Consider the following 17913-nt stretch of genomic DNA (forward strand, 5'->3'; position numbering starts at 1 on the left):
GTTTGGCTGAATCCTGTGCTAACGTCTTTCAGCTAAAAGTGTGTTTGGAGCACAGCACATAATCACTACCCGAACATCTCCATATCCTTATCCTCCAGAGATTTTGCTGGTAGCCTTGTTGTATTCAGTATTTTCTTATCAAAGACAAGGAAGAGGTTCGTAGCCTAGAATAGAATAGCTTTTAAAATCTCAAAAGTAATAAATGGTGAAAGTCCCAGGTGCAGAGGAAGAATCTGTTATTCATCATCATTCATATCGCAGAAAAGGTCCAAGAGGTGACTGGGCTCATGCTGGAGAAGAAAAACGCACAGCCTTCAAAGAACTAAGGATGCAGAAAGGAGAATTAAAGAGAAAGATTTGTGAAATAGTGGGACATTTTCTACAGGAAAAGGGCATATTCTGCATGGCAGCAGTAAGAGATAATTGAAGCGCTGTATTTCTCAGGCACAAACTTTCTTTTTTGCTGGAGAAAGATGAGGTTCCTGCAGCAGAAGTATCACCTCACCTATGTGTATGAAATGGTCAGTGCTACCACTGAACAGTAGAGACTGTTTGACTGAGTAGTTAGGGTGGTGCATATCCTTGTAGGATTTCTCGGCTCAATTTTGTCTGCTGTGTTTTCCACTTACCGCATATACTTGAGTATAAGCCGAGTTTTTCAGCCCCCCTTTCAGGCTGGAAAAACCCTCCCTCTGACTTATACTCGAGTCAAGGTTATTTATTATTTTACACCTAGTACCTTAAGATTGTCCGGGGAGGTCCTGCTCGCTGTCCCCCCATGATTGCAATCATGCTTGGTGGGTACAAGAGACAGGGCCTTCTCCGAGGTAGCCCCTTGGTTATGGAATTCCCTCCCAAGTGAAATCAGATCTGCTCTATCTCTCCTGACTCTGGGATCAGGCCTTTAAGGGTTAATTTGACTTGGTGGCAAAGCTATGGTTTTAATGGATTCTGAAGGACAGTTTTTAGGACGATGATTTAAATTGGTGATTATTTTAATGTTTTTATAATGTTTTATCCAGTTTTTTTTAACTTGATATGTATACCTTTTTTTTTTTTTTGTTATTAGCCATCCTGAGTGATGATGCTGTGGAGGTTGAGATAGGACGGGATATAAATGTCCTAAATAAATAAACATGTTGCTGCTGCTGTTGTTGTTGTTATTTACTGTTTTACTCTATTTTATTATTGTTACATTTACATTATTTTATTTTATTTTTTATTATTTTACTCTATTTATTATTGTCATTATTACATTTATTATTTTACTATATTATTATTGGAAGGATATTTCCATAGAAGGTTAGAATAATAGTTTAATCAGAGTTGGACAGTCTTATCTTGAATAACAGTTTTATGTAAGTATTCGAAAACATTGAATCTACGGATGTCTTAATTAATGTATTTTTATTGGTATCTACTTTTATTTTGAAATTTATTGGTAGCTGCTGCATTTCCCACTCTTGGCTTATACTCGAGTCAATACGTGTCCCCGTTTTTCTGTGGTAAAATTAGGTGCCTATTATTTTTGGGTCGACTTATACTTGAGTATATATGGTAATTTTCCCCTTCTACTTCTCCTCTTGCCAAGCCAAGCCAAGCCACTCCACTGACCTCTTCCTAAGTGTGTTGCTTACCTGTTGAGCTGGAATGCACTGGTCTTGCCTAGGCCCTCTAGCTTCTCCATGCCTTCTAGTACCTGTGCAGTTTCCACCGTCTCTGGCGTAGGAGCCTGTGAGTCACTGTACGGCCCCAGGATGCTGACGGTGGTGGGAGACAGGTCCGTTAAGGGCTGTTGGCTGCCTTGCTGCTGGAGTCCGCTTTGCTGGCTGGAGTGATGACGCCGCTTCTGGTTCCGGTCCCAGCTGCAGGGAAAATAGGGGAAAGTGTCAGTGCTATAGCAGCAGCTTCCTATATAGGGATGCTCTCTGCAACATTAATTCATGACTTACTTAGTTGTTTCAAGGAACACAAACTCTTTTTTTCCTTAGCTGTTACAACAGCTGTGAGGACAGCATATTTCCCCAGAGTGTGAACTATTTCAACTACTAGGAAATTAAGATCTCCACCTGTATACTTGACAGGAAATGCTGTGCTGAAGTGAAATGATGACTAAACATTATTTCTGTGCTAAAATATCCCACGCTGCAATGAATGTGATACAGAGTCCTGTTTGGAAGGAAATATCATTGGTGACCTCTAGATATTAATAAAAAATGGAGTTCCTTTAGCCTCATGCACTCAGCTATGTTTCCCAGCAGGAAGGCACTCTGCGAAGGCATCAGGAGGTGGCTGTACTTTACCTTCCCTCCTTATCAGAGTCAGGGTGATCCTGGGCCAGGATAAAAGAGGGCAATGGGAGTAACCTGCTTTTTCTTTGGAACTTCCTGCTTAAGGAAGACCTCTTACAACAATTTTACACCTCTCTTTTATTGCCATGTAAATGCTTGAGAGGGGTCTCCCCAAGTATATTTATTATTACTAAACATTTTTTGTTGCTGCTGCTATTTGCTTGGATCTTTTTAATATTGGTTTCAGGGTGGTATAACATTACATTGTATGAAATATTTACCTATTCCTATACCTTAATTGTCTCTTAAAAAAAAACCTAGGCAAATCTGCATGCTACAGATTCATGTCAACAATGCCAGCCTCTTCCCATCTTGCCATCAGATCTCCTAGCCCTGTGACCCTGTGACCCTTCCTTCCAATCACAGGGCAAGAAGATCAATTGAGATTGAGACGAGGAAGAGATAAGTGGAATGTTTATGTTAGCTACAGACTTGCAAATGTTGTTACATATCTACATAACACTGCTGGGAGAGATCATCCGCAGTTTCGGAGTTTATGCCAATGACACCCAACTCTGCTACTCTTTTCCACCTAATTCCAAGTATGACATCCTGCCCCTAAACTGGTGTCTGTCATCAGTGACGGATTGGATGAGGGCTAATAAATTGAAGGTAAATCCAGACAAAACAGAGGTACTTCTGGTCAATCAGAAAGCGGATCAGGATGTGGGATTACAACATGTGCTGGACAGGATCACACTCCCCCTGAAGACACAGATTCGCAATCTGGGGGTGATTCTGGAACCCCAGGTGTCAGCGGTGGCCAGGAGCGCCTTTGAACAACTAAAACTTGTGCACTAGCTGAGCTCATACTTTGAGATGCCATTTCTGGCCATGGTAGTCCATGCCTTAGTTGCACCCTGTCTGGACTACAGCAACACTCTCTATGTGGGGCTGCCCTTGAAGATAGTTCTGAGGTTACTAACTGAAGCGCTGTACCACTCCCATGTTACAGCATCTCCACTGGCTGCCAGTCTGCTTTAGGCTAAATACAAAGTGCTGGTTATTACCGATAAAGCCCTAAAGGTACAGGTCCAGACTATCTGATAGCTGCCTGCCTTTGGAATTCCTTCCCCAAAGAAATAAAAATGACCCCCTCCCTCTTTTCTTTTCAAAAACTTTTGAAACCCTACCTATGCACCCTAATATATAGAGAGGAGGAGGACTAGAATACCTTAAAACAATCTTGTCTGGATTCTGGAAATCTATCCTGGCTCTGTTGTCAGCTGAAAATCACTCTATAATTTAATACATTTTAGTTGTCCAGATTTTATTATGTTGTGAATGTGTTTATTGTAGTATATTATGTTTATTTAAGTACTAGTTTGGGTCAGTTATTATAAGTTATCAATGTTGTTTTGCTTACTGTTTGATTTCGCTTATTTCTTGTTCTGTTTTATTATGACATTGAATGTTTCCCACTTTTTTTGGGAAATTGCCCTGAGTTCCCTGGGGAGATGATGATGATTAATATTATTGCAAATATTATTGCAAATAATCAAATGTACAAAAGCAAAATCTATGAATAAGGAGGGCTGCTATATATTGTTTCCTTTTTAAACTTTAGAAGCATGTGTATTTTCCACCTGTGCATCTGTAGTATGGGATTGTTTCTGAAACTCAGTAAATTTGATCTCATAACAAACAAAATATCACCAGAGAAATCCACTCTACGTAATGTCAATCTGAGGCTTTCGGCTGTGTCACGGATATCCATAAATTGATTTGGGGTAGAAGCTGATGATGGCTCATTCCCTGAAACCCTAGATCTCTCTTGCTTTCAAGTTTTCAACAGACTCCCTTGGGCTTGGTGTGCTATTTTTATTCAGTTTCCACTCCAGGGCAGGATATTAGAGACTGTCTGACAGATCTCTAGTATAGTGAGATCCAGGAATAAGAGCTTGACCATAACCTCTTTGAGACAAGATGGAAATCTCTTCATGTCAGCTGAAGAAACTCAAGGGGACCTGGTGGATTGGGTAAGGGGAGTAGTGATTAACTTTCTCTAGTGAGGCATTCACTACTCTCCTGACCCAATCCTCCAGTTCCCCTCGAGTTTCCTTCAGCCAACATAAAGAGATTCCCATCTTGTCTTAAAAGGTTATGGTTATGATACCACCATACTGAAGATCTGTCAGACAGTCTCTAATATCCTGTCCTAGATTCGGATCTGAATAAAAATAGCAAACCAAGCCCAAGGGAGTCTGTCTTTCTATCAGTTGAAGGAAACTCAAGGAGAAGTAGTGGATTAGGTAAGGGGAGTAGTCAATAACTTTCTATAGTGAGGCATTTACTACTCCCCTTACCTAATCCACTACTTTTCCTTGACCTTCCTTCAACAGATATAAAGAGATTGGGCTCAGTATGCAAGCGGTGATTCTCACTTCTATAAAAACCCTCTCCGATTCTCAGGTTGTGCAAATAGAAATGGACAAGAAGGAACCAAGACTATATCCACCAGACCTATATCAATTGCAGAAATAAAGTCACAGCAGATTTAAAAAAAAACTTTTATCTACATAGCAGTGTGCAAACTCTTCACAATGGGGTGCTGAGCGGTATATCAACTATTCCTCCAGGGCAGAAAGTAAAAGGTCCCTAACCGCTTGGGACAGATCTGTTGGAGGACACTGTTGGAGCAGTGAGGGTAGCAAAGATCTTTCTTCATTGCCACCATTTCCATTTCCAACTTTTCCTTGGAAATAATGCTCCAGTATGAAAAAAGGGTTGCTTCTGTTGACTGGATTCTTGAAAGAGATGACATGTCCTAAGGACAATTTTAAAGCAGCTGTAAAAAAAACATAAGAAGATGGCACGTCTCAAGGACAAGCTTTAAAGATATGCTTCAGTATTGGAGAGCAGGAAAAGAGGGTTGTTTTTGTTGCCTATCAGTTCTGGAAGAAGAAGATAACAAGTAAGAAAGATGACTTTTAAAGCTATGTCGGTACTTTCAGCGTGGGAGTACTTATCCTTCAAATAGTTTATTGTGCTTCTGTAACACACTGATGAGGAAAACAAAATAAATACAATCAATGTGCCTAGAAAGAATCTCTTGAAGAGAACTTGAACTATGATGGTTGAGTAAACCAAGCCATTAAGTGCTTATGTGGTGTCTTGGGAAGACACAGATGGTGTCTTAAGGGAGAAAGCAGACTTTATAGAGAAAAAACATGTATAAAGAAACCTTCACTAGCAACGTTAGCTTATATTCCCTTCAGAAGCTCTCAATGCAGAACAAATGTGCACTCCACCAAGCAGAACTCTGATTCAGACATCAATTTTGCCTCTCTAGCACAAATCAAGCTTTATATCATATTTCTGTAAAAGTGCCCTTAGAACATAGGAAGCTGCTTTATCAATCTGGTTTTTCATTGTCTCAACTGATCAGCAGCAACTCCCGAGTCTCAGGACACATATGCACAAATATTTAAATTAGGCCTGATCTGGTGTGCTAGATGACGAATCAGTCCCAGTATGTGTTTGCATGAGGACTCCCCCAGCTTCTGTGGGGCAAAGGAAGTCCTCCCCACCGGGTGGCGCCAAACTCTGACTGTGATACCGAATCTACCTGTTTCCCATTGCTAGTCCTGACATCAGTCAGAGCAACTGGGCACTAAGGGAAGGGAGAGGAGGAATTTCCCCTTTCTCTCTCCTCTTGCTTCTTAGCACTCCCTGTTGTCTTGGCTGATGTCAGGCCAAGCAACGGGGAAGAGGCAGGCTCCATGTTGTGGCCAGAGACAATCATAAACCAGGGGAGTGGAGGGGGCTGCTGTCCCTTTTCCTTAGATCGCCCAAGACCAAGAAACACAGGATGCCATCCCCACTGGCCCCAAAGTTGGGGAGAAACTGAACTCTGAGCCAGAATTTGGTCTTTCCCCCAACTTTCGGTAACATGGGGCCAGGGTGCGTTATGGTGGCCTTGCCTCACATTACCATGGTTCAGCCTTGTGGGCATGTAGCCACCGCAGGGCTGATCCTCATCTACATTAATCTAAGTGGTAAGTGTAGATGTGCTATCTCTTCTGGCTCAGAGGGTTACATTGCCACTGTGGAATTCATGCAGGTTGACACTAGTTTAACTGCCATAATTCAGTGCTATGGAATCATGGAAGCTGTAGTTTAATAAGGCCTTTATCTTTTTCTGCCAAAAAGTTCCTCATCAAACTACAAATGCCAAGAGTCCTTGTGGCACTTTTTTTCGTGCCAGGAGTGACTTGAGAAACTGCAAGTCACTTCTGGTGTGAAAGAATTGGCTGTCTGCAAGGACGTTGCCCAGGGGACGCTCAGATAGAATCATAGAATCATAGAATCAAAGAGTTGGAAGAGACCTCTTGGGCCATCCAGTCCAACCCCCTGCCAAGGAGCAGGAATATTGCATTCAAATCACCCCTGACAAATGGCCATCCAGCCTCTGCTTAAAAGCTTCCAAAGAAGGAGCCTCCACCACACTCCGGGGCAGAGAGTTCCACTGCTGAACGGCTCTCACAGTCAGGAAGTTCTTCCTAATGTTCAGATGGAATCTCCTCTCTTGTAGTTTGAAGCCATTGTTCCGTGTCCTGGTCTCCAAGGAAGCAGAAAACAAGCTTGCTCCCTCCTCCCTGCGGCTTCCTCTCACATATTTATACATGGCTATCATATCTCCTCTCAGCCTTCTCTTCTTCAGGCTAAACATGCCCAGTTCCCTAAGCCGCTCCTCATGATGTTTTACCATGGTTGTGGGAGGCTTTTTCATGTCCCCACATGAGGAGCTGGAGTTGACAGAGGGAGCTCAACCCACTCTCCCCAGATTCAAACCACTGACCTCTCAGGCAGCAGTCCTGCCGGCACAAGGGTTTAACCCATCGTGCCACTGGGGCTCCTCTTGTGGCACTGAGTCACGGCAGTTAAAACTGTGGCAAACAGCATTAATTCTACAGTGTAGATGCATCCTGGGCATTCAACACAGGATCTTTTGCACATAATATCTGTGCTCTCTAAAGCTATGGACCAAACACCTTGAAAATGTCATGCCAGTCTACATCCTAAATTGAATACAGCAGAAATATAATGATCTAATTCAGGAATGATAATAATAAAAAGTTGGACTAAAACAAATATGAGTTGAGAAAAATGACCTATTTTTTTAAAAAGATCAAATATATATTTGCAATGTATAATTTAAAATTAAAATATTTTTACAGTTTAAAATAAATCCACATGAATGTTTGGATTATATATATGGATGCTACTAATCTGTACACAACTCATATGCACAAATCAGTATGCCCACTGGTGTTACACAAAACAAACAATCTCTTGTCAATGTGAAAATGCCAAAACCTTAGATGTTTCCAAATGCATTTGGAAAAGCTCAGCAGCTCACTGTTGTTAAGAAGCAGCTGTTAGGAAAAACATCAGGAGTCTGTTAAGGTAGTGTGAGGCAATGTGTAGCCTATGGATTTTACATAGCATAGACCAAGGTATTCAAAGTAGGGTGGAAAGATTTGCCCACAGGAAGAGAAAGAAGTGAACTGTGAAGAAATAACATGGTGCCTTTCTTTGATATTTACATAACATGCCATGTACATATTCCTATCCAGCGCTACACCTGGAAGGACATGTTCCATAATACAGAGCTGTTGGATTTAAGTGACTTGATTTATGAAGCCTGACCACTTCTGAAAGAATCGGTTTGTGCAATCAGGTATACTGCCAGCTCACAGGCAAACTGCTAGCTTTCAATGTACTGCCTTCACATCCCATAGTAACTTCCCTCATATTAGATGAATTGTGGAATGGTTCTTTTAGCCTCCTAAAATCTACTCACCAGAATTTGAGTATTATTCCCATAGCAACTAGAACAATAATGACAGAGATCGTAATGGTAACATACAGCTGAGGATCCACACCTGGAATACGTAAAGACAGGGAAAGTCAGTGAGAATGATGAACATGCAAGCTGTAAGTCTTATCTTGGATTGTCAGCTTTTCTGGCTGGGCGCTTTTGTGTGCCTTTAAAAAAGAAGTCGGATCTAGAAAGTGGAGCATTGCGGTTGTAGTGAAAGGAAAGGCCTCACCTGCCCAATTTCTGCTTAATCACTCAAATTCTTAAAGGCACACAGAAGCTCTGCTCTCTCAAAGAAGTTGGCACACCTTAGCTCAGTGGTTCTCAACCTGGGGTCCCCAGATGTTTTTGGCCTTCAGCTCCCAGAAATCCTAACAGCTGGTAAACTGGCTGGGATTTCTGGGAGTTGTAGGCCAAAAAACATCTAGGGACCCCAGGTTGAGAACCACTGCCTTAGCTGGTATCATGTTTGCAACATACACATTGTGTATTGTAAGTGTAACTGAACGTTAAGTAACATTTTTTGGTTCTGTCGGATGGAAGAATTTAGCATCCACTATGATTATCTCCCACAGGGATTAACCTGTTTGATCAATGGCCACTGCTTTCAATGGCCAGCCAGTTCTCTTGCTACAGCCACCTACAGGGAAAACAAGCATCCTGTGGATCCTATAGAGCAGTGTTTCTCAGACTTCCTAATGCAATGACCCCTCAATGCAGTTACTCATGTTGTGGTGACCCCACACCATAAAATTCTTTTCGTTGCTACTTTCATAACTGTAACGTTGCTACTGTTATGAATCATAATGTAAATATCTGATATGCAGGATGTATTTTCATTCATTGGACCAAACTTGGAACAAATACCCGATACACCCAAATTTGAATACTGGGTGGGGATTGAGTTTGTCATTTGGAAGTTGTAGTTGAAGGGATTTATAGTTAACCTGCAATCAAAGAGCCTTCTGAACTCCATCAATGATGGAATTGAACCAAATTTGGCACACAGAACTCCCATGACCAACAGAAAATACTGGAAGGGTTTGGTGGGTATTGATCTTTAATTTTGGAGTTGTAGTTCAACTACATTGAGGGAGCATTGTGGACCGAAACAATGATGGATCTGGACCAAACGTGGCACACATACTCATTATGCCCAAATGTGAACACTGGTAGAGTTTGGGGAAAATAGACCTTGACATTTGGGAGTTGTAGTTGCTGGGATTTATAGTTCACCTACAATCAAAGAGCACTCTGAACCCCATCAACTAGAGAATTGGGTCAAACTTCCCACACAGAACCCCCATGACCAACAGAAAATACTGTGTCTTCCGATGGTCTTTGGTGACCCCTTTGACAACCTGAGGGTCCCCACTCTCAGGTTGAGAAACACTGCTATAGAGATCCAGGAGGCTGACATCTTCTTCTTGTTACCTGTTAAGTTATAGCCAGCTGGTTGCGTGGCTGCTTTTCATTGTTCGCCTCCCCCTCCACCACTACCACTACTATCTTGGTCCCATAATGGCTGATGGTAACACTGCCCAGGCAGAAAGCCGGTTGATAGATATATGGGGTAGGGTAAAGAGAGGTCACATAGCTACATTTAGCAGAAACTTGGGATCCACCAGAGCAATGAAGGATCTTGGTCCCATCTGTTCTTGGGCATAGAAGGAAGTGGGTGAACATTACCCTCTCCTCGAGGTCCAAAGAGGAAGGGCCGTAGTGTGGCTGGAGTCTGGCGCAGGTTGAGCCCTTCATTGTGTAACAGTGAATGGGAATTGGGTTGTGCTGTCGCCATCCCACTTGATGAGACAAAGGTATAATCCAGGGGCGGTAAGCCTGGGTTGGCAGAGTTGGCATCACCTCCATCCTCAACTGATATTGTGGGCCCCCAAACTATGGCCCAGGGGTACTGTGAGGAAGACAGCCCATCCTCAAAGCCCGACGGGGTGGCAGGCCGGCTTCCCTGGGCCTGGCGCCTCAGCCGCGCTGCACTGCGCAGGCCAGCTCCCCTGGAAGCCAGGGCCCGCTGGCGCTGCAAGAGGGAGAGGGAGCCTTTCTCCGGAGCAAAGTTCTTGTCCCGGAGGCAAACGGATCTGAGAGCTGAGGGATTGCGATGGCTGCAAAGTGGCCGTGCTTGTGCCAGCGTGTCCCGGGTGCGAAGAGACCAAGCGCTGCATGATGGAGCTGCTGAAGCGAGAAGTAGCAATAGCCAGAGCCGAAGTAAACGGTAGCAGGAGATGACATGGAGCCTTGTGTTGCTGCAGAGGAGAGGGAAAGGGAGAGGGAGGGGAGTGGGCATGAGAGTTGGGTTAGTACTCCGGAGACCATGCCCTATAAGATTCCCTGCTCTCAGGCTATGGTGGTTTGGTTTCCATTTGAGGGAAGAGGAGAAGGCAGGGGGAAAGCCATCAGGAGGTTCCCCTCCTTAAGTCTTGTGGGAAGCTTCTCTCATGTTCCTGCATGGGAAGCTGGAGCTGACAGATGGGAGCTCACCCCACTCCCTGGATTCAAACCACCAACCTTTTGGTCAGCAGTCCTGCTGGTACAACGGTTTAACCCATTGCACCACCAGGGGTGCCATGGTGTCTGGTGGTGCCATCTGCAACCACTGAGTAAACAGGATTGCCTGAATGGATGTGTTCTGCAGCCTTCCTTCCCAGATCCAGCAATCTCCCACTTCCCATTTTTTGGTAGTCTCCCTCCATCCATCATGCCTGTGAGTGAGAGTGGGTCCATTGTAACCCAATGGTGGTGCTTAAACAATTTCCCATGCCTCAGTTAGTGAAATTCCCAACAGGACCCTGTCTAAATCTAGCTAAAAAGCAGGTCATACTTTCCAAGGTTATTAGCCCAATCCAGTCCTAATCAATTAAACCAGTCCACCCAAACCTTTCCAGTAACTTTCTTCACTGATGCCTCCCCTCATCACTCAGCTACCTGTGCTTCTTTTGCATACTGCAGTTACTAGATTGGCACTGTGTTTTGCAATAGGAGCAGCCATGAATTTCTCTTTAAAGAAAACATCCCCAGGCAACTACTTGGTCCTAGCATTACCCTGTTTGTATCATACTTTCTAAAGTACATGTGAGCCTACCTGGCACTGGTCTCCATCTCTAGAGGCAACAGTTTCTCCATTCAGCAGTAAATCCGTCTCATATTCTTCACTAAAGAAGGAAATAATAAAAAAGAATGGGGAAATGTAGATTGCATGTTACCCAAATGATTTCCAAATTCCTGATGTATGAATACCCAGTGACCACCAACTTCTAAACCATTCCAGTGGGTCCTTTCAGTTTCCACGAACATGCCGTGTTATGAATACAAGCAGATTGTGCAGAAAATATAAAGGAAATCCCATCCTGGGCTGCTTGTTGCCCAACATTCACAGCAGAACGAGGGTCCGGGGAGGGAGAATGTATATACAAAGGCGCTCTCTATTAGCAGGAGCACGTATGCAGCCCCTCCTGGGACTGAGAGCGAAGTCTGGCGCCTCTGATTTCTTATCACTTAAAACAAGTTAACAGAATCTTAATTCCAACATTTATTTATAGCACAGAGCATGTAATCCATTTAATATGAAGAACCATTTTAATTGTGTGTGAAGACAAGAAACAGAACATGAATAAAATTAGAATGATAAACACACGAGATACCTAAAGGGAATGAATCAGCGAGGAAAAACCCAAGTCTGCTTAAGAGTTTAGCGAGGGGAAATTGTGTCCATGAAATATTTAGTATTTACTTTCCAGTGGGCTCAAGCTACTTTCGCATATTACCCTTTTGCTCTTTTCTGCCCCTTCCTCTCCCCTCTCACACAGGCAAAATAAATCTTGATTCAAAACACAGTTTTTAAAGAAAAAGCAGCAGCCAGCAGCAAATGGGCACTTACGCTACTTCTCTGGGCTTTTATATGTTTGTACAGACAAGCTTTTGGTTGTGTAGCTCAGTTTTAGACTCCCTCTGCCCACCCTCAGTCTCCTTTCTCAGATACTCAGTTCTAGTGTGTTCCAGCTTCTGTGTCTTCAACAATGACCTCATCACACTAGAGAATGAATCCACTTTAAATCCAGTTTCTGCCTCTTGCAGAATTCTGGGCTTTGTAGTTTAGTGAGACTGTTAAAAGCCTCTTCCCAAAACTACAAACCCCAAAATTCTGCAGGAGGCAGAAACCAGATTTAAAGTGGATTCTTTCTCTAGTGTAATTGAAGGAGGTTTGAGAAAATGAGACAAAAGAGAGTTCCTGAGGTCTGCAAAGGTACGGTTTATTTTCAGTTGGCGCCAACCAGATATGGATCCTGCTGGTATTCCAGGAAGACAGTGAACAAAGGAATTGCCTTGGTTCATATACCCTTTATAATAATATGCATATATCATACAAGCATCATAATGTGCGTCACAAAATTTCATTTTACATTGTTTCCAACAGCATATTTTTAACTCCAATACCTTTAATCTTCCATCAAGCACCTTTAGCTAAAGAGTTGCTCCTAGAGGACCACCCTGTACCCCACCGAGCCAGAGTGTCTACCACCGGCTACTGATAGCAAGAACTTCCATCCATCTTGAGATAAGTCCCTCCTGAAGAAGCCTCTTGATGGCAAGGCTACATCATTAATCTTACAATAAGCCTTGCTTGGTACAGTATGGAAGGGTCTCTTGATATTTGCTAGAAGCCTAAGACATTTATTTCCTATACCCTGGCCTCTTTCTGGCCTCTTTGTGGTATCTAATTTACAGTTTTTAGGAAGAGCATCTCCTCCCAAGTGAATATTCATGCATACATATCCCTTTGTGATTTCATATATATTTTCTAATTCCTATATTTGATATTTTCCAATATGTGTATTAAGTATTTTCATCATGCCTTCATCATGATGAAGCCCTCAATATTAAGGCGGGTCTACAGGCTGAGAGGTCCCAGGTCTGACAGCCAGTCATGCAGTCCATCCAAGAACTGGAAATAATGTCCAGTTCAGCTGTGCCCTCCAAAATGAGCCCTACCAAATCCTAGGTTTGCTCCTGTTTGTGCTGGAGTCTGGCAGCTAGTCCTCGGTGTGTGGCTGAAACCAGCCTTCCAGCCAACTAATTTGGAAGGGAAATCCAATGTGCTAACATTTTCCTGTCTTGTTCACTAGAGCTGCCAGACAGACCTCTGCTTTGAGGGAAAGTGTTGCTGCTCAACTCTCTTCTTGGTGAGAGTCTTCTTCCCCTGATTTCTTTTGTGTGTACGCCTGCCTACACCTGATCAGAGAGCAGAGGGAAGAAGAGATAAATGGGCAGATAAAAAAAGTAACTGGAACAGATGGCTGCAAAATGTAAAGAGTAAATTTCTGTCTTAGAAAATAAATTCACTCCTCATTCTATATGCTGGTAAATCTGATGTGCATTTTTACTACCTGTTAAATCGCTTTTTTATTGCAATCTTATTACTTTAATCTCTTGAACATTGTTCTCATGGAACATGATTCAGTTGTGATTAGACACTTTATCTTGTATTTAAATTCAGATCCAGATCCCTTGCAAACACACATTTGAGTCTCTGCAAAGAGCCACAGGGATGGGACAGGGGAAGAGATGGACACCGTTTTCCTTGTTTTGTAAAAGGCTGTTCTGGTGTCACACAGTGACTAATGTGGCCCTGAGAGGATTGCTTTTTCTGAGCAGATCCTTTGATTCTGAAGAGAATAATGCAATAATAAGGACATATGTGGAAAATTAATCATAGAATGTGAGGAAAGATGAGGTTATCTAGCAATTTGATTTCCAGCACAGTGATGATCTGCATCCATTTGCAGAACAAGAGCGGCACAACCTTGGCTAAGCTTCAGGGTGGGGTGAGGAGTAGGGGAGAGAGTTATATAGCTGTGCATTTTTTCTAATGTTTTGCACTATCATTCATTCCACAACTTCAGTGGTTAATATAGTCTAATATATTCCTAAGGAGAAAACTGATTTCTGGCAGGAGGTTCCTTCATATATCCCAATTTTGCCTCATTCCAGCTGTTGCGTCAGCTCCACTGGCTACCAGTCTGCTACCAAGCACAATTCAAAGTGCTGGCTTTAGCCTATAAAGCCTTAAACCAGTGGTTCTCAACCTGTGGGTCCCCAGGTGGTTTGGCCTTCAACTCCCAGAAATCCTAACAGCTGATAAACTGGCTGTGATTTCTGGGAGTTGTAGGCTAAAACACCTGGGGACCCACAGGGTGAGAACCACTGCCCTAAATGGTTCTGGCCCAGATTACCTGTCCAAACATATCTCCCTCTATGATCCACCTTGGAAGCTAAGATTGTCAAGGGAGGCCCTGCTCTCGGTCCCACCCCCCTCGCAAGCGCGAGTGGTGGGGACGAGAGACAGGGCCTTCTCAATGGTGGCCCCTCATCTATGGAACTCCCTCCCCAGTGAAATTAAACCGGGCCTCTCCCTCCTGGCCTTCAGAAAAAAACTAAAAACTTGGCTCTGGGATCAGGCTTTTGGTCAATAATGGGACCGAGGCAATAAGAGATTGTAAATTGATTTTAATGACAACCTGGACTAGCCTTGGAATATGACCTGGTCTGTGTGATTTTAATTGTTGTTTTAATGTTATGTTTTAATTGGATGGTTTTAATGTTTTGTTTATCCATTGATGTATGTATACATGTGGCATTGAATTGTTGCCTTTGTAAGGCCTCCTTGAGTCCCCTTTGGGGTTGAGAAAGGCGGGATACAAGTATGGTAAATAAATAAATAAATAAATAAATCTGCAAATGCTCTAAACTAGATGGGATCAAACAAAGTCACTGCCCAAGTTCCACCCCCAAATGGAAGGAAAAAAGAAGAGGGGCTGATCAAGGGCAAGATGCATGGTATCCTTGAAGTGACTGGCTTGACCTTGAAGGAGCTGGGGGTGACCACGGCCAGCCAACAGGGAGCTCTGGCATGGGCTGGTCCATGAGGTCACGAGGAGTCGGAAATGACTGAACAAATAAACAACAGCAATGCCTGACTAAAGTTGCATGTCTATAGAATTTTGATCCTGCTCTTCAACCAATCCATAACTAATGTCTGCTGGTCAGATGCAACCCTCCAAGGCCTTTTAACCGCCCCCCAAACCTTAGACTTTGGGTCGCCCGAAGTCTGAAATGACTTGAAGGCATACAACAACAACAATCCTAATTAATTTGACTATTTCACCATCCAAAAGCAGGCCCACACTTGACACTGAACTACTGGTAAGTTTATATTAGTTAAAACTGTTCTTTATTTCAAATATTGTATTGTTTTTCGTATTTTTGGCACAACAAATAAAATATGTGCAGTGTACATAAGAATTCCTTTCTGGTTTTTCTCTCTCTTCAAACTATGGTTTGCTCCCTCCAAAACAGTCTCGGGGACTGTAAACTGGCCCTCTGTTTCAAAAGTTTGAGGACTCCTGCTTTATACAGTCCATCATGAGTGTAATCCTTTACAAAGAATTTTTGAAAAACAAGTTATTTTGCAAAAATCAGTTGGCAATCCTTGTCCTCAGGTTCACAATCTAAAGGACTAGAGAGAAACATAATGAGACTGGAAATCAGAAGGAAGAAAAAAGGATTTGTGGTTGATTCAGGTCTCCCCATGGATCATACATCATATTCCGCTTCTGGGATTGCTGGTTCTTTGTTGGCTTCTCCTTCATTGCTTTACCTTTCTTCTCATTCTGTTTTCTGTTCATAAGATCAAGCTTCATCATCTTCTCCATCTTCTATTCCTAAGGAAAAGACCACTCCTTAAAACTCCTTCTAGTGGCAGTTTGAGGAAGGAGAGGCCAGTCTGGGCTCTTCCACACAGTCTTATAACCCAGAATATCAAGGCAGAAAATCCCACAACAGGGGTCCTCAAACTATGGCCTGAGGGCTGGATACGGCCCTCCAAGGTCATCTATCTGGCCCTCACTCAGGGTCAACCTAAGTCTGAAATGATTTGAAAGCAGACAACAATAACAACAATCCTATCTGATCAGCCAAAAACAGGTCCACACTTCCCATTGAAATACTAATGAGTTTATATTTATTAAAATTGTTCTTCATTTTAATTATTGTATTGTTTTTAAGTGTTTTTTGCACTACAAATAAGATCTGTGCACTGTGCATAGGAATTCATTCATGGTTTTTTTTTCCAAATTATAATCTGGCCCTCCTACAGTTTTGAGGGATTTTGACCTGTCCCTCTGTTTAAAACGTTTGAGGACCCCTGTCCCATAGTATCTGCTTTGAACTGGCATCTCTGAGTCCACACTAACATATATACCAGTCTTCATTGCTATGATACTTCATCTTGTCGATGGGAAGCTTCCCACCAGAGTGGAAATCATCTATCTGACAGATGGCAAGTTATTTAACCTCAGCAGACTGAAAGCCAAAACCAAGGTTACAACAACATCTGTTATGGAATTCCAATATGCTGATGACAACATCATTTGTGCGCATTCAGAAGAAGAACTACAAGCCACTCTAAACACATTTGCAGAAGCATACAAGAAGCTTGGCCTGTCATGGAACATCGAGAAAATCGAAGTGCTGTTCCAGCAGTCACCAGCCAATCCCTCTCCAATGACAGAAATACAGCATAATGGTGTAACATTAGAAAATGTTGACCATTTCCGTTACCTTGGCAGCCACCCCTCCACCAAAGTCAACATTGACACTGAAATACAACACCACTTTTGCTCTGCGAGTGCAGCATTTTTCCAAATGAAGCACAGAGTGTTTGAGGATCGGGACATCAGTAGGGAGACCATGGTGCTTATGTATAAAGCTACTGTCCTCCCAACCCTGCTATACGCCTGCGAGACCTGGACTATCTACAGACATCACATGCAACTCCTAGAACGATTCAGAATGGGGGATGCCTGGCTTGAGAGCAGTATGTGTGAAAAAGATCTTGGGAGTCCTCGTGGACGACAAGTTAAACATGAGCCAACAATGTGATGTGGCGGCAAAAAAAGCCAATGGGATTTTGGCCTGCATCAATAGGAGCATAGTGTCTAGATCTAGGGAAGTAATGGTACCCCTCTATTCTGCTTTGGTTAGACCACACCTGGAATATTGTGTCCAATTCTGGGCACCACAATTCACGAGAGATATTGACAAGCTGGAATGTGTCCAGAGGAGAGCGACTAAAATGATAAAGGGTCTGGAGAACAAGCCCTATGAGGAGCAGCTTAAGGAGCTGGGCATGCTTAGCCTGAAGAAGAGAAGGATGAGAGGAGATATGATAGCCATGTATAAATATGTGAGAGGAAGCCACAGGGAGGAGGGAGCAAGCTTGTTTTCTGCTTCCCTGGAGACTAGGACACGGAACAATGGCTTCAAACTACAAGAAAGGAGATTCCATCTGAACATGAGGAAGAACTTCCTGACTGTGAGAGCTGTTCAGCAGTGGAACTCTCTGCCCCGGAGTGTGGTGGAGGCTCCTTCTTTGGAAGCTTTTAAACAGAGGCTGGATGGGCATCTGTCAGGGGTGATATGAATGCAATATTCCTGCTTCTTGGCAGGGGGTTGGACTGGATGGACCATGAGGTCTCTTCCAACTCTTTGATTCTATGATTCTATCAGCGTTGTCTCCAAAACATCCTGCAAATCTCTTGGGAAGACAAGCGGACAAACGTCAGCATGCTGGAAGAATAAAAGACCATCAGCACTGACGCAATGGTCCTCCGCCATCAACTCTGCTGGACCAGCCATTTTGTCCGGATGCCCGACTACTGTCTCCCA

At 43.1% G+C, this 17913-nt stretch overlaps 1 protein-coding gene across 3 annotated transcripts in view; it reads right to left on the reverse strand.

The window, feature by feature from the left end:
- The window catches only part of PIANP (PILR alpha associated neural protein), a 55297-nt gene that overhangs the window by 4645 nt on the left and 32739 nt on the right, over positions 1 to 17913 (reverse strand). For 2 of the 3 annotated variants that reach the window (XM_060762624.2, XM_060762623.2), the window contains 4 exons: positions 11273 to 11342; positions 9865 to 10436; positions 8158 to 8239; positions 1700 to 1865 (listed from right to left, as the gene is read on the reverse strand). In XM_060762624.2, coding sequence (XP_060618607.2) covers positions 1700 to 1865; positions 8158 to 8239; positions 9865 to 10436; positions 11273 to 11313 — 861 coding nt within the window. In that variant the 5' untranslated portion in view covers positions 11314 to 11342. Of the gene's footprint in view, positions 1 to 1637; positions 1866 to 8157; positions 8240 to 9864; positions 10437 to 11272; positions 11343 to 17913 lie in introns of all 3 variants that reach the window. The other variant, XM_060762625.2, reaches the window with a different exon arrangement.

This window comes from Anolis sagrei, chromosome 2, assembly GCF_037176765.1.
Source record: "Anolis sagrei isolate rAnoSag1 chromosome 2, rAnoSag1.mat, whole genome shotgun sequence".
NCBI classification, from domain to species: Eukaryota; Metazoa; Chordata; class Lepidosauria; order Squamata; family Dactyloidae; genus Anolis; species Anolis sagrei.